This window comes from Homalodisca vitripennis, chromosome 1, assembly GCF_021130785.1.
Source record: "Homalodisca vitripennis isolate AUS2020 chromosome 1, UT_GWSS_2.1, whole genome shotgun sequence".
Classification (NCBI taxonomy): Eukaryota; Metazoa; Arthropoda; class Insecta; order Hemiptera; family Cicadellidae; genus Homalodisca; species Homalodisca vitripennis.
In genome coordinates, this window is record NC_060207.1 from 137,604,221 (window position 1) to 137,622,308 (window position 18,088).

Below are 18,088 nucleotides of genomic sequence, written 5' to 3' on the forward strand. Positions count from 1 at the left end.
TGTTGTGTTTGTTTACCTCTACAGGTGTGTTGTGGCTTCCACCTGACAGGCGTGCATGCGTCTGCCGCGCTGCCGCCTGCAGTTGGCACAACCCCCCACCATGCTCGTGCGATCGGCTGACTGTACATTGTTTACATTACTAGCACTCTAACTGTAAATCTAATGCTTGCATCCAATCACGCCCTAACAAGGATTAGCCCCCTTAGCTACGATGTATAAAGCTAATTGTTTCTCTTTACCTTTATGTTGTACATTGACCATAACCTTACCTAAAGGCCTGATCTTTTCATGTGTATATGAACTTAATACTAAGCTAGTTGGATACATGTTTATATTTCCTAACTTAGTCTTACAATCTTTTTCTGACATAACTGAAACACAAGCTCCACTATCGACTTCAAATACAATTTCCTTACTTTCCACTAATAACTGTACCGTTATTGGCTCAATTTTATTAATCTTAGTTTCTATTTCTTTAACCGTAAATAGATTGGAAATGTCATACACATCGTCATTGTCTTATTTTTCCAGTGATTATCTGAACCGGACTCTGCTGATTCTTTACTTTCCTCTACATAGTGCTGCCTACCTTTATAAACATATTGCTTTTTATTGCTGTAAAACTGTTTCCCTTTAGCTGAAAGCTCCTTAGACCTATTTGTAAAAACATTTGGTTTGTTCTCATTAGGTTTGTTAACATCATTTTTTCGATCTACAAACTCTTTCAAGGTGTCCCTTCTTTTTACAATGATTACACGTGTACTCACGAAACCGACATTGCGATGCTGTGTGTGATCCTCGCTTGCCGCAACAATAGCAGGTGATGTCTCCCAGCGCCTTCCCGCCGTCCGATGACCGTCCTCGCTGCGATGCTCGCCGCCTGTGTCCTTTTCGGTATCGACCCGCTGCTCTGCATCCGGTGAATACGTCCTCCTGCAGTTGTCATCTGGGCCGCCCCCTTCTCAGCAAATTCCATTGCAGTAGCTAGTTGCACGGCTTTTTCATAAGTGAGGTTCTCCTCCCCGAGAAGTCTTTTCTGTATCTGTTGGTCTCGCAGACCCGCGACTAATCTGTCCCCTTAAGTAGTCTGGCAATTTATCACCAAATTCACAATACTTAGATAACTGTTTTAAATGCACAATATAATCGCTAACCGTTTCATGATCCAATTGATTCCGCCTACTAAATTTAAATCTTTCCGTGATAAAAGAAGGCTTGGGATGCAGATGATTCGCTATAGTGTCCACAATTTCCTTGTACGACTTGTCAGAGACGGTTTTGTCTGGTGTAATTAAGTCTTTCAGTAACGTATAGGTCCTTACACCCATAACTGTCAACAAAGTGCTTAGTTTCTTTGAATTATCGATATCATTACAATCAATAAAAAACTCAAATCTCTCTATATAAGACTGCCACGATTCTTCCGCACTATCAAAATAACCCATAGACCCGATAGTTGCCATTTTGTTTTCTTGTACACTCCGTAATAACTGTTTAAAATGTCCCCGGTAAAAATAATCGTCTAACGGCATTAATTGCAACGATTAAAATCAGCTTGTGCGCTGCTTACACCAAGAATAGTTTTATATCGATCGGCGTACCTTACTACTCCCGACCGTTGGAATGTCCGGAATGTCCTTGCACATTCGCGGTTATTTGCACGTTGTTCATTACGCTTGTTGCCCTTCCGCACTAAATCACTGTAATTCACTGTTTGCAGTTGTTTTCCCTCGTCGCCACTGTAATGTATGCGGGTCGACACTGTACTCTCTATGGGTCGGGAAGAATAATTAAACTACACATTTAGAGTAACATTGCTCTAGGACCGCTCGTAAAGGAACGGACGGGACGCGGAGGTTACATGACGGTGTCTGGTGGTGGACTCCGGGTGGACTGCTGGCTGGCCAGCTTTGGACCGTTGGTTGTAGGGTAGTGGCGTGATGTGACGTCACAGGAGAGAGCAGCCTATGAGCATTCTTTATTCTTTTAGACCACATCGTATGTTACATCGCCTGACAATACATACTGCCAACATCACTGGTGCAGACATTAAATATCACTATGGATACCTACCAACTTAGTACTTCTCACACTAAATACACTACAGATACAATCTGCAACAGATGAAGAACATGCACTAGATGTTTTGCAAACATTTATTGAAGACCCACATACATCGCTCAGAAAAGCTGCACAGCAACATGATATGCACCCTATGTCTGTGAGTAAGATTTTGAAAATTAATAAATACAAACCATTTAAAGTTCATTTAGTCCAACAGTTAAGTGAGGATGATTACGACAGAAGAGTTGAGTTTTGTGAACTTGTGATGCGCAAATGTGATGACAATAGAGATTTTCTGACCAACATACTATTTTCTGATGAGGCAACTTTTTTCCTAAATGGCAATGTTAACAGGCACAATTGCCGTTACTGGGCTAGTGAAAACCCACATTGGATTACTGAGTCCCATTCACAGCAACCACAAAAACTGAACGTATGGTGTGAAATTTTAGGTAACAAAATTGTTGGACCCTTTTTCATCAATGGAAATTTAAATGCCGAACTTTACTACAATATGCTCAAAAATGAAATAATCCCAGCTATTCAAATTGCATCAGGAGAATACTTTGATAATGTATGGTTTCAGCAGGATGGTGCTCCACCCCATTATGGGAGACAGGTAAGAGAGTATTTGGATTTAAGGTTTCCTCATAAATGGATTGGCCGAAGAGGAGAAATCGAATGGCCTCCAAGATCTCCGGATTTGTCACCAATCGATTATTTCCTATGGGGTCATTTAAAATCCAATGTTTATAGAAGAAAGCCTCATAATTTGGAAGACCTAAGAAACAGGATTATAGAGGAGATTGCTTTGATAACTGAAGAAATGTTAGGCAACTCTGTCGAATCATTTTACACAAGATTGGCTCATTGTCAAACCGTAGAAGGAACACAGTTCGAACAATTGCTTTGACACCAAATGCAGGTAAAACGTTTGTTGTAAGACTTTTCTAACAGCATACATTATTTTTTATTTGTAATAAGAAATCAATAACATAAGTATTTCCATAATTGTACTGTAATAAAAACTGGCAAATTTGTGCTAATAGAACCAGCTTAAAATGAAATTTTTGTTTTATTTAATTGAACATTTAAAAAAATGCTAAAAAATTAGTGTAACACATTTTGTGGTATTTATCACAAGGTATAGGCTTCCATTAAGAATATTCACGATACCCTCGGCAGGACGTCCCCCGTTGGTGTGATATAACAAAACATTGTTCCAAAAAGTAGATGCCCAATCTCTATCACGATTGTAAGAGGTTTCAAATTTATATTTAAATTATTAAAGGATATATTTGGGTGTTTCCAGACATAATATACACCCTGTATATATATATATATATATATATATATATATATATATATATATATACATATATGTGTGTGTGTGTGTGTGTATATATATACGCAAAATATATACCTTTTTTAACAAGATCCTTAAATTATAGTTTCTAGTATAGTTTATAAAAATTAATAACATATGAGTAAGTATTATTCTTATTTGTAGTTTGTAATTGTTTCCTTTATTTGTAAATGTTATTTATACTCATATAGCATATTTATTAACATAATTATTAGAATAGTTAGGTTTGCACAAAAGTTTATAATTTCGGCAATTACTATTTATTCAGGTACATCATGGCATGATTATTTTATTATGTGTACACAAAAGTTATACTTTTATTTAAAATACATACAATCATACATAGTTTTAATTAACCTTTTATTTTTGGGTCACTGTATACAGGTGAAAGGGCCATTTGAAGAAAACCTAAAAAGATAAAATAATATTTCACGGTGGCCATGCCAAAATATGTAGTGGAAATAGTTGATTTTCACAGAATTAATAGCGTATGATAAGAAGAAAAATAGAGGATCACTTTTACAAAACATTCTACTTAACTAAGGTGTAGTCCACAGGTAAATTACGTTTTAACTCAAAGATCTTGGGTTTAAATTTCCGGGAACCCTTACAAAGTAAGTAAGATAAGATCAAACTATATTACTTTATTGCCAGTCTGGGAAACGTCGATACTTTTAATCAGTGTAAGATATTTTTCAATATTTTTATATTGTGTAATATTATGGACTTATTTCTGATCTTCAAAAACAAAAAAAGACCATCGTGTGAAAAACAGTATAGAAACAGTAGTTATGAGTAAAATTTATACACAAAAACTACTATACAATATACGCAAAAATGATTTTATGTTGAATTTCTCTTAGTATTTTCTCTTGATTTTTATCAAGGTAATAGGACATTAAAATTAAGGTTTAATTGCATAAATAACAAAGTAAATCTGAATACTAGGTATTAGATTTGTAACTGGCATTTATTAAAGTCAGAATTCATATCGATATAACAAAGTTAATTTTGGACGAAGTTTCCGTAACTTCAAACAATTCAGTTGAAAGCTTGACTTTTCATTATCTGTTCCTCATCGTATTTACATTTTCATAGAAATCATCATCTCGCTATCAAACTTCACATTTTCAGAATTAAATTTAGCTAGATGCCTGCAGCAATAATGGAAATCTATCATCGTCTACGAAAAAAATTGTCTTTAATTCTTAAATGAATGAATAGCAAATACAAAAATTCTGATACTAGACATTACGTCTTAATTAGAGTAATCATAAACGTTTTTATAAATAAAATATTCATGACCCAACTCAGTTAGTGACTTTGTTGTTATTTAAGCATGTATTTTTAAAATAATCTGATATCTCTAAGAGTTTTATTAACTTATCCATATTGTATGTGTAAACTTGCTTATTTCAAGAACTATAATCTGTCATATTTTATGAATGCCTTATTTTTTTAACTACAACAAATACATTTTTTTCTCTTTCAGACCTAATGACAATATTATAATAAATACAAATGTCATACAATTATTACTAAATGCCCAAATTAATATGAATTTTAAATGTAAGTGATTATGAAGAGGTAACTTCGACTTATAAATATAAATACAGTGAAAAATATATTTAAATATAAGTTAGAATAGTTATTAAAGTCTTTAGAATAAAACTAAATAGACTCCACTGAATTAAAGTTTTTGCCATAGATTTTTTGTTTACATATACATATATAGCTTGTTACAGGTTAGTGGTAATGGTACTTCGGATCCAACGCTATCAGTCTTAATTTCTTTTGCATTTATATTTTAATCCAAATTGTCAAGAATATTATGTTTTACCAATGTCCATCCAATACATTCGGCGATCTTAGAGCCAAGGATATATTCTTGGATTAACGCATACCTGTTCCATATCCATCGTTCGGATATTATGACACTATCTCATATATGTAGTTAATCCAGTAGGTAGGCAGGTGGGGAACAAAAACATTGTGGGGAATTCCAAATTTATAAGTAATAAACAGGAATAAGTTATAGTATGACTTTATATTATACTTGTATTTCGAACTTGACAGCCTCATTGTGGAATACCATCGCTAGTAAGTTATTGTGACATCAAATCACGTAAAGTATTAATTAAACTCTCCATCAGAAGCACACATTCTTAATATGATCAAATGTTTGATGACTCTTTATACAACATCTTTACCCCCAACAGGTACCGATTCTGATTAAAACACCATTGCACGAAGTAAAAGTACCTTTGGGCTTGCTTTCAGAGTGAAAGGATATGTAGGATAGATAAATACGGCAGTAAGAGAAAAAAAATACCATGAGAAGATATAGGCAATATATCTCAGCCATTTACACTTAGAAGAAAAATATGCTAGTTCTATTTTTCCCTCCTTCAATTAAGCCTGGTAGGGAACAATACACCTTATACAGGTTTGCAAAATCTTGTAACAATAAGGAGCACCCACACAAACAACCATCCTCCGCTGTAAAATATACCCATCAGTCCATCAATAAACTCTTTTCCCTTCACATCTCAACATTTGCAGTTAGTTATGACCTCTCCTGGACATCTGGGGATGCTCATATATGTAGGTGATACACTTTATTTTACTGTATTCAATTTCAGACAAGTCGGGATGATATATCTACACTCGAGAGGTGCAAAGAAGACTGTTGGGATCCAGCCAAGAGAGGCGGCATATTGTTGTAAGCCTGGCAAAAACACTCGTTGTGGCGGTTTTAATTTCGTTAGAATGTGTATCCGAGTGTTTTGGCTTTTTTAGTGTTTTTGTTTAAATTCCATGAAGCATAAGTAAATACTAATTAAATATATTAAACATTTCTTGATAATAATACAGTACAATGCCATTAATTTGGTTTCTATTACCTGATATACGCTTTCTACTATCGACAGAAATGAAATCCAATTTTTCATATTGAATAAATGTTTAACACCTATTCATAAGGAATTAGTGTACATATTTTAAGCAGCATTATTGTATAAAATTAATGGTGAAATTTAACTTTGTTTTGGTTTTACATTTTTATTTTTTAATTTTGTTGTATATATAAATATTGTTAAAAACTTTTTTGACCGCAGGAAAAAAGTAAAATATTATTTAATAAATATTTTTGCTTAGCATATACTTTTAAAATTTTGCGAAGAAAGTAATTAATAATTTATTAAATACTGTCTAATAAATTTCTTTTTCTTAAATTATAAACAATTTGTTAGGTATTGATATCCTTGTCCCGTTGGTTAAACAATGGGTCAGACGCCTGAATCTATGATAGTCCATTTTTAGTGTTTTTGTCACAATTATTTTTAGCTTGTCAAAAAGTTTTTCCATGGTAGCTATGTTATAATTTTTGTAATCAATCCCCTTTATTTTTTTGCATGTTTTATACGAGATCACCTCTTGAGTGCTCTGGGTTAACTGTTCTACATGGATAAACTTAGAACTTTTTTTCTTAAACTGTTCCTATCACTTTGCCTTATATTAAATCAATGGCTTAACCAGTTCGTAAACTCAGAAAAGGTAACATTTTTCTTTATAAGCAACTCTAAGATGTCCTCACATTTGCTCTCCGAATTCGTATAAACGTTAATCAATATGAAATATACATTCATAATAGCCTACTCTTAACAAAAAGTAATAAACTCTAAGATATGTCGGCTTATGTTATTAAGCTATTATTGTTATTTATTTAATCATATGAATTGAAGTAACAAAGAAATGTTACATGTTAAAATATAGCAGATTTTCAGGAATTCTTGAAATAATTGACAATTGTCTGGCTAACCGAAAAACTACAGTTCGTCATTTTAAGTTTACTACTTTGCAGGGGTTATCAAAGACAGCTATAACGGATTCGTTAATAATATTGGTATTGGCCAATAGAGGAAACTGTAGGACCCCAAAATATTAGTGTTTCTTGAACAAAAAGTAATGAATCGTGTTTTGAGGTAGTTTCCTTTTTATTAATGTTGTATATACTAAAATCATTAAATTTTGTTCGGATTCTAATAGATTTATTTAGTTTCAAAAAAGACTAATTCAGAAATATGTTGGATTTTCTTGCTATGTTCAGACTCGAATTCAGATATATACTTGCTGAGCGAGCATGCCCACTACACCACACAACTCTGAATTTCTTGGATTATTATTTTAGTTTATACAGTGTCATCCACGTCTCACGAGTTAATCAACTTGTTTAAACAAAACACGAGATTGGAAGTCCAAATACCAGTTCAAAAGATTTTGATATTCATTACATTTATGTATATAAGTGGTAATAGCTGCTTGTTAGATAAATAAATATATAAATTTACTTGCAAGAAAGATGTATTAACAAAAAGTACAGTAGGAGGCGTGTAGCTATACCCGCAACATGGGTCAGTGTGGGTGGTGGCAAGAAATGGCGTGGAGGAGTGCTGTAAGCGTTTCTGCAAATATACACCAGTTGACTTACTGAAGGCCACTGAACCATCGTCTGAATTATATACAGATCGATGTTTTGTACTGACAACTGTAAAACTTTGGCTGTATGCAGTCGTGCGCTTAGCTGTATTTGCTCCTCGAGGACTTGAACCAGGAATTTTCACTTGACGCAAGAAGTCTACACTACCAAGCCCTTACTATTTGTAATTTAATGATATGCAATAGTATTTTGCCGTTTCTGTCAAACATATTTATATAAAAAATTAAGTTTTTTTACAAAGTTGAGTTTTTTATAAACTCAAAGTTAAAATTTAAGAGTATACAACACTAAGTGTTGCGTAACAGGCTTCGCTACTGTTGCATGCAAAATTTCAAATCCATAGAGCTCATTTCATTCTCTAGATGCCCTGCGTACGATAGTCAGACAAGCATTTACACAGAAAAAAATGTTTACATGAAATGTTTGCCCTAAAGGCAAAAGAGAAATGTGTTAGCGTATTGAGTGATAAGAATCAATGACGCTCTAAGCCAAATTGCATGGATGGACATGCATCATCATAGAATTATTTTCTATTCATGCAAATTCAAAATGTACAGATACAATCTTTATCTAGATATCTTGTCACGCGATACATTCACATTTTATCCAAGTAAGTCAGGTTTTATTTTAGTGTTCAAATACAAGTTCCGGTAAGCAAGCGAGGATATACAACGTAAGAGTGAGGGGAAGTTAAATATTGTCTCTGACTTTTAACATTGACTCCAGTCTATCATAATTTATTTCTACTCCACCAAGTGTCACTTATTAAAAGCTCATGTGATTGTAGACAATTTGTTAACAAAATTATTTATTCAGCTATTATGTAGTTTCCATCATGATTATCTAAGAGACCAATGTAGTTATTCGCTAACGCTCAGCTAAATCTCAGGGAACATCATTAAACTCAGTCTTCCTCATTACTCATTTTAATAACTCCTTGCAACATTTTAGGTATATAAATTCAAGATTCAAATATTCTTTATTCTTACAAGTATATATACGTACAGAATTGCGTCACACTTTGTTGCTTAAAACTATGTGTATAACTAATTTGAATCCTATAATTTTAATTAAATTATATTAAATTATTGAGGTTGAGTGGTAGAGAGGGCTAAATAGCCCTAACTCCGCCTCTTAAATAAAGGCATATTTCATTTTTATTTCATAAATGACAAACTTGTTTCAAAAATGTGAAAATCTAAAATAAACATAGGTACAGAACCTACTATTGAATAATTATAAGGTACAGTCATTTACATTATTTACATAATCATATATAATTTACACATCCAACATGGTTCCGCCGATAAATACATAATTTATTTGGTTAAACTATCCTGATTGTTAAATTAAAAAACTCTTCTATTGAATAACAGTTAATTTGTAATAAATAAGATTTTATTTTTGATGTAAAATGACTCTTACTAACTTCACAAACTATTTTTGTTGGATAGTTTAATTTCTGTTTCAAGACATCGCGCGGTAGATATAAAAACATAAATGAAATTTTCCAGTCCCACCTGTAACAGGCTGATTATACTATTGGCTGAGTTATAACGAAGCCTATCCCTCGACAGGATGTAAATATTCCAATTCTGTTTGTCGAACTGACCGCAGGATATCTCGAAAATGAAATTATGTATATAAACGACATGTTCCCTGAAGCTTCATTTCTATATAAGCAACACTGATTTCGATGATAGTGCATGTCACTTCATAGGATTTCGCTAAGCATTATCGAATATTTTTATATTTGCCTTACGGGTAAACAAGCTGAATACAACTGAATGAGATATGAGCATATGTGACGGTTTTATTCATAGAGTAAAGGGGAAAAAAATAATAGAGGAAAAATAAATATTACGAGTCATTGAAAAATATAATTTCAGATCACTCATGCGTTGTAGTACCCTCCGTAGGTTACCTTAACTTTCATTATTTGAATTCTGCTACGAAACTCGAATGGCGAGAACAAAATGAATGATATATCTGAAATGTTACATGATATCTCAGCAAAGCATGTTACGCAATACTTTATGTGACGTGTTCATACTACGTATATCTGGTAGGAGCAAGTATTTTTAGTAAGTCAATCTCTCTTGAAATTACTTATTACCCCAATGGAAAATTTGAAGAACCATTATAGCAATTTTTCAATTGAGACAGATAAATATTGTAATGCCCAGATATCTAACAGATAAAACTCATATAAAATATGCATTTATTGTAAATAGGTTTTTATGTATCAATAAGTTAAGCAGGACACAACAATAATTAAACAGCAATAAAGTGAGAGATCCATATTCAAGTCCCGGCGGAGTGAGTTCTTCATTTTCCTCAATCTGGATTGAAATTGATTAAGGCTATTGAAATTTACACACAGTTAATGTAATAATAAATGATAACTTAAAGAGTATACTAATTTTCAGTCATTTCTATTACCTTTTCATTGGTTAAGTTTAGTTAAATACCAGACAGTAAGGCAATTAAAATTATACATTTGTGGTTAGTGTATTCTAGCAAAGATCCCAAACTTTTGGTCATTACATAGGACCAATATTATATTGATATGGACATAAATACACTGATTTTTCCTTCTAGACTCCACGTCTTTTCTTCAATTTAATTAAAAATTACATTCGGCAATCCATGTGCGCTACGGACGTGTTCAATGCAAATAACTTCTGCCATTACGAATCCTGTTACACTCAGAAGGTGTCTGGAATGCCGTTTTCTCGTACAATTACACAAGTAAGCCTGTCACGTGCCGAGCTCCTGACCTGGTGACATAAGTCAACCTGTAAAGTAGCTCTCCAGTACTGATTCTAATGGTTGTCTGGACGTGTCGATTGCGAAACTTTAACTCGATACCAGATTATAAGCTACAGAGGTCTACCCATAATAGAAAAATGTATTCGACACTATAATTAAACATGCCGCTAAAATATATATGATGCGTCTGAACTTACAGGAATACAATCTGGATGTCCAAATTAATCGTTAGTTCTTAAAATTAGGTTTGACCGGAGTCACATCCCTTCAAATATTGATTGATCATTGTTAGTTAATACAGATACCCTGTTCGACAATGTGACGCCCAATTATAGGGAGTGTGTAACGCTGCAACAACACGACGTGCATACGTAACTGCAAACTCAGCACAGCTGCCCCCTTAACTTCCAATCCGGTCACGTACACCTATATAATTCCACGGAAATATGGCAATTTATTCAAATCTTTATAACAACTGAATGATGGTTATTTCCAAGAGGAAATTTAAAATATTTATCACAATACAAATTTCTTAAAAACATTTTAACGTGTATTACATGACTGTTATAGGTACAAAATATTCAAAATTGTGCATAGCTTAAAAAATCCATTTTGTACAATTAGCATAGTATTACAAAATAAATTTATTTATCCAGCCAAGAAAAATTATGTGTAAAACCTTTTATTGAAAAAGCCCTCAACATTGAAACGTAGGTTCAGTTAACAAACGTATGAGATATTTTTGAATATGATTTGTGACTCATCGGTTCATTATGTATATATTCATAAATACCCAATACACAATGTTGTATGTAAATATTGTTATGTATTTTAAAACTTTTAAAATTGAACTTGAAATTGAAATTATCTATATTTGGATTTATTCTTCCATTTTTTAATTAAATATGTTTCGAATTTAAAATATATGTCTTGTTTAGCATGGGGAAAAATGTTTTTGTAAGATATACTAGTGTAACTTCGGAATCAAACAATATTTGAATGATGACGTTTAGCATTGTAGGTATGGTTAATGTATGTATATGCTTGAATGATTATATTTGTATTTTTATTAATGTCACGCCAGAATTCTTTTGCTTATAACCACGAAATAAGCTGTGGTGTTGAAATCATAAATTTAAATGATTTATATTATTTTCAAAAATATTTACTACATACTTTCTTTTTCAGACGTATCGTTCACACTGGTATAACTGTGGTGCCTTCTCTCGGTCAGCTAAAAACACTGGCACCTTTACATATGATGTGAGTCCATCTTTCATTTTTATACCTTTGTATTCTTTTGGGTTATAGTGTAAAATCTTTTATATCCAATATTCAACGCTAATTGTATATGACACACCATTTTTGTATAATTATCAGTACCTCACTTTAACTATCAATGACTTTAAATGTATAAAAAAATAAACCAATGCTAATATTTCTAAAAAAACATATATTTATATATGTATGTATTTATTTTAGAAATGTTTGTACTTGTATATATTTTTGATATTGTAAAAAACCAACAATCACTAAAAGTGGGTTTTTACTCTTCTATGTAATATATAATATGGAGTTTTAAGAGATTTTATAAATCACATACGTATTTGAAAGGGCATATTTTAAACCCACTTTTATTATTTACTGATAAAGGCTTTAGTAACGGTCATATATTGTACAACATATTATACTTTAAACCCGATCATGAAACACTATATTTCTTTCATACAGTAAAGAATCACATGTAAAGCGTGTAGTTTCAAAATCTATCTTATTTCCAAAATTGCATCACTAACATTGTATCAGAAGTTGCATAATATAGATTTGATTTTAAAATAATCTTATAATATGCACTATTTCATATAATGTGGTAGAAATCACACTTCATTGAATTAGAGATTCTGGTTTAAATTCGCCATTATATATGTGTACTTCCATAAGTTTCTTCGACAACAATTAGACCCTTTAGGAAAGATTTTGTTATAAAACCTAAACATATAATCATTTTCTTCTTTGAAAAATTTAAATTATATAGCCACGTAGTGAATCTTATGTTTTAAATCTCTATTGTATTTATGAACTCATTTTGTAGATGGTTAATATAAATATAATACAGATATTGTTTGAAAAGGACCTTTAACTTATTTTATTTTTTTAGAGACTTCGACAATAATCATATCAAGAGGATTCGCAGTAAAGAAGTCTTGCTAAAAGCAGAACAACTGTAAGTATAACTAATAAATTTGTGTTAAAACTTATTCGAAGCAGTCAGCAAAAAGTAGACATACTAAGATATGGAAACTAAAACTTCATACGTTTTCCAAATCTTTTTCTCTTAGGTTTTGTGCTCAGAGGCTTGAAATCAATAAAAGATTAATAGTTAAAATTTGTCTTATTGCATCGCACAGGTATCATAGCTTTCATTACAATGAGTAATAGATTACATTTTATATGTTCCTTTAGTTCTTGAATACACATTTAATTTTTTTTTTCTCAGGCTACTAAACTACAACGACCTAGAGGAACTAGAGAGCCACGCCTTTGACAAGTCCCAGATAGCAAAACTGTGAGTATAGAAGATTTATCATTAGCCTAAATCAACTATGTTCAGACTTCTTAAAAAAGGAAATTTTTCCCACATGTTCAAAATACGTTTTTTACGTATTTTATGATATAATTTTGTTCATAAAGTTTGGATACTTCATTCTTCCTTTCAACTCAAACATCAGAACCACCAAGTTATCGCTCTAACGCTTAATTATCTGTCCTAAACGCTTACCCATAATTGCTTACTCACCATATACATAATGACATTGAATATAACGGTATTAAGTGTTAGAGAGGGCTTCTCATTCCTAATTTCGCCTGGTAAAATAAGAGATTTTTACATACCCTACAATGGCGCGGTCTAAGTTCACACGAAACCAACACACTTGACTGTAACCAAGCAATGTTCATTCAATTCCTAGAGTATGTTCGTGACTACGTCCCATGGTCTGTTTTCCCATGGTCCCATGGTATGGCAATTTTTCTCGCTCCCCCAATGCACTCTGGGGTACTATCCAACGTTCACGTTGCAAACGTTTTGAATTTCCTCACATACCTCGCAAGTTAAATGTTAAATAATTTCTGTATTCTTTAAAACTAAAATTTGTTTGCAAACTTTATTATATCAATTTAGTGCGAACTTTAGACGTTGGTAGCTTTACCAAGCTAAAGCTAAGAAAACAATATCCAGTAGCACAACTTACCTTTGTATTTTCATAGCGACATGTGAGAAACAACAACCCAACTCAGCTTAATATTTCCTCCAGAAACTCTTATCTTTCTACTCGCTGACTCAAATCCTCGCGAAGGCAAAATAATGTATAAGATAATCCTGTTTGCGTTCTTACATGTGAGGGAAATAAATGCAGTAATGTAATTTATTGGTATTTAATACATAACAGCAGGTATTGTAATTCTTTCCCCATATAATTATTCTTATAATTAAATACACTTATAATTATAGAAAGCCAAAGGTGGGCTACTAATTCGTCGACAAAAGTTATAAAGATCCTTATGTTAGGTCCTAAAAGAATGACACGCAGGAGACGCATAACCTTTGCAACCTTTTTAAAAATGTTATACTTAAAAATTCTATATTCTAAAACTATAAAAAAATTATGAATGTTCTGGGAAGGAATTAAAATTGGAATCTACCTTTTAATTCTTTGATGCTACCAAAAGCGACAATAACAATATTGAGATGCGCCATTACTTTAAATAAAATACTATTCGTTTCTTCCAGGTATTTATAATATACTACTGACTGGAGTCTTGTATTTGGTTTATAATATTTGTGTCATTAGCAAACGGTTGTTAGGAGGTAGGCTACTATTGTATTTAGTGAAAAAAATGAAATTATTAATGTTTTATCCATAATTAAATGTAATATTGGTGTTCTTAAGGATGATGAAAGGAAACCAGAAACTCACAAGGCTACACGAAGATTGCTTTCAAGGTCTTCAAAGTCTCAGGCACTTGTAAGTACTTTCTAATAAACGTATTCAACCTTTAAGTGAAATTCGGTTTGAAATTACTTGTCTAAGTGTATATTTTTATTTTAGACCATCGTAGGATTTACTTATTTTGAAGCTTTAGCTTTCGTAGAAAAACATTGCAAACAAAATAGGGAAAATTAAGTCTTTTATTTGGTAGGGTGATCTGTGACAAGGCTGATAGGGTATGCGTGCAAGAATTTACTCCCAGAGAGAAACAGACAATAGATCATTCGGTGACTGGTTCCGAAATGTTTATTATTATTATTGTTAATCTGCATATGGTATCAGTGTTTCGAAAGCAGAGGTATTGATTGAATACAAAAACTCTGTAACTCTAACGTTTCGTTTTCCTGAGCTTTTCGATCATACTGCCTATCGAAATACTCAAGGAAGGTCAATCTCACACACTGGGAAGAGTGTGTATAGTGGAGCACCTGTCATGATTGGAAATTACACTATATTACGTTAGAGGGGAACGAATTTTATATTTTATTTCATCATTATATAACAGACTTTATGAAAGTCTTCAATAAGTTTTATATGGTGGTTAAGTTTAGCTTCCATAAACATTCAAACTAAGGTTGGACTATTTTATTGAGATGTAATATTAATAGTTATAATCTAAATTTCTCTTTCTATTTGACATGCGTTATTGTTCAGGTATTTATTTTAGTTTTGTTATAGATCTATGGTATACTTGTTTAATGTGACATAAGTCGTTTAGAAAAAGAGTGCAACGGAAAGAATCTCTTACAAATTAGATTTATTATTATTAAAATTATACACCATTTTACTAAAAATAATTTTTCATAGTAAACAATTTTATTCGCCTATTAATTTAAAAGCTAACAATGTTGCACATCTAAAAATTTAAACCACTGTGGATTCAGCACTATTTAGTTGAATGTTGTGATGATTCTGAGTTTAACTACAGTCGCTTTTTTTAAATAATGCTAGTAAAGGACAATTCCTTGAACACGAACGAAACCGTTCTTAGAGGTCGGAAGGCAGCGAAAGGGAATCTAATTGACAAGAAAGCATTTGCCGTGGAGAGAAGTCTATGACTGGGGTGAAGTGTAACAAATTGTTACTTTCCGGTAAAAAATTCAAAAAATACTTTTTCGCAACAACTGGATTAAAATCTAAAAGTAAATAGATGAGTTAATCTATTTACTTTTAAATTTTTGTGTGCTAAATAAACGAGGAGCATTTTTTTAGTGTTATACATTTTTTATAAAATAGAAGTTTGTTCATATTTTGTTTTAAAATCAATGAGATAAGATTTTAATTAATGTTTCAACGTAATCTTAAAAGAATACAATTAGCAAGAAAACGGTGAATTGCGAATTTTTACAATCTTGAAGAGCGTTAGTGAAATTATTACATTGCTCTATGAATAACCACGGTGGCAAGGCGAAAATAGTAGAATAAATAAAATTGTAAATGAGCTGAATACAATTATATAACATTTTAAAATATTGCATAGTAATACATGTAGCTAAAGGCATGCAATTTGGCATTCAGTCTCGGTGAAGCGTGTTACGCGACAATTTGTAATGTGATAGGAAAGGCTCTGAAACCGCCAATAAGATAGTCCCAAAGGGAGATGGGTGGTCTGCCTTGTTGTCGCTGTTCAGCTTCCAGAACTCCGAAGATTGTCACGTTTATGTTCAAACTCTGTAGAGCCACCTCGCATAATGCGAGTGATGATTTATCTAAGCACGTGGTACATTAAATTAAATATTTGTAAGAACTCTGACCTTTCAAACTACATATTCCGACTCATTATTGAAGCACAGCGAAAAGTCAGCGCTTTAAGGGTAAATATTTTACTTTTAAGAAATCCAGCCTAAATTTTGATTCTTCTGGTACGTGATCTCCTTCGTGTAAACCACTCAACGCCTACTAAGCTAACTGTATCAGGTTTACGGCATCCTCCAAACTTACGAACAACCTCTCTTGTTCACAGTTGAACCAATATTTAATGCCACTAACGTCTCGTATTGTGACGGCAGCTTCGTGTAAACCACTCAACGCCTACTAAGCTAACTGTATCAGGTTTACGGCATCCTCCAAACTTACGAACAACCTCTCTTGTTCACAGTTGAACCAATATTTAATGCCACTAACGTCTCGTATTGTGACGGCAGCTTCGTGTAAACCACTCAACGCCTACTAAGCTAACTGTATCAGGTTTACGGCATCCTCCAAACTTACGAACAACCTCTCTTGTTCACAGTTGAACCAATATTTAATGCCACTAACGTCTCGTATTGTGACGGCAGCTTCGTGTAAACCACTCAACGCCTACTAAGCTAACTGTATCAGGTTTACGGCATCCTCCAAACTTACGAACAACCTCTCTTGTTCACAGTTGAACCAATATTTAATGCCACTAACATTTCGTATTATGACGGCAGATTCGTGTAAACCACTCAACGCCTACTAAGCTAACTGTATCAGGTTTACGGCATCCTCCAAACTTACGAACAACCTCTCTTGTTCACAGTTGAACCAATATTTAATGCCACTAACATTTCGTATTATGACGGCAGATTCGTGTAAACCACTCAACGCCTACTAAGCTAACTGTATCAGGTTTACGGCATCCTCCAAACTTACGAACAACCTCTCTTGTTCACAGTTGAACCAATATTTAATGCCACTAACATTTCGTATTATGACGGCAGATTCGTGTAAACCACTCAACGCCTACTAAGCTAACTGTATCAGGTTTACGGCATCCTCCAAACTTACGAACAACCTCTCTTGTTCACAGTTGAACCAATATTTAATGCCACTAACGTCTCGTATTGTGACGGCAGCTTCGTGTAAACCACTCAACGCCTACTAAGCTAACTGTATCAGGTTTACGGCATCCTCCAAACTTACGAACAACCTCTTTTGTTCACAGTTGAACCAATATTTAATGCCACTAACGTCTCGTATTGTGACGGCAGCTTCGTGTAAACCACTCAACGCCTACTAAGCTAACTGTATCAGGTTTACGGCTTCCTCCAAACTTACGAACAACCTCTCTTGTTCACAGTTGAACCAATATTTAATGCCACTAACGTCTCGTATTGTGACGGCAGCTTCGTGTAAACCACTCAACGCCTACTAAGCTAACTGTATCAGGTTTACGGCATCCTCCAAACTTACGAACAACCTCTCTTGTTCACAGTTGAACCAATATTTAATGCCACTAACATTTCGTATTATGACGGCAGATTCGTGTTATTTGCGCAGCTAATACAACTGGCCTCTTATACAAGGCAACCTGCATGGGACTGGACATGTAAATGGTGTCTTTCACGTTTTGTATTTTCTTTTTGCACAGATGAT

General features: G+C 33.1%; 1 protein-coding gene across 1 annotated transcript in view; it reads left to right on the top strand.

Annotated features, from left to right (window-relative positions):
* The window catches only part of LOC124353401 (lutropin-choriogonadotropic hormone receptor-like), a 210,134-nt gene that overhangs the window by 169,939 nt on the left and 22,107 nt on the right, over nucleotides 1–18,088 (top strand). Inside the window, exons 13-16 of the mRNA XM_046803245.1 lie at nucleotides 11,889–11,963; nucleotides 12,859–12,924; nucleotides 13,198–13,266; nucleotides 14,651–14,725. Coding sequence (XP_046659201.1) covers nucleotides 11,889–11,963; nucleotides 12,859–12,924; nucleotides 13,198–13,266; nucleotides 14,651–14,725 — 285 coding nt within the window. The remainder of the gene's footprint in view (nucleotides 1–11,888; nucleotides 11,964–12,858; nucleotides 12,925–13,197; nucleotides 13,267–14,650; nucleotides 14,726–18,088) is intronic.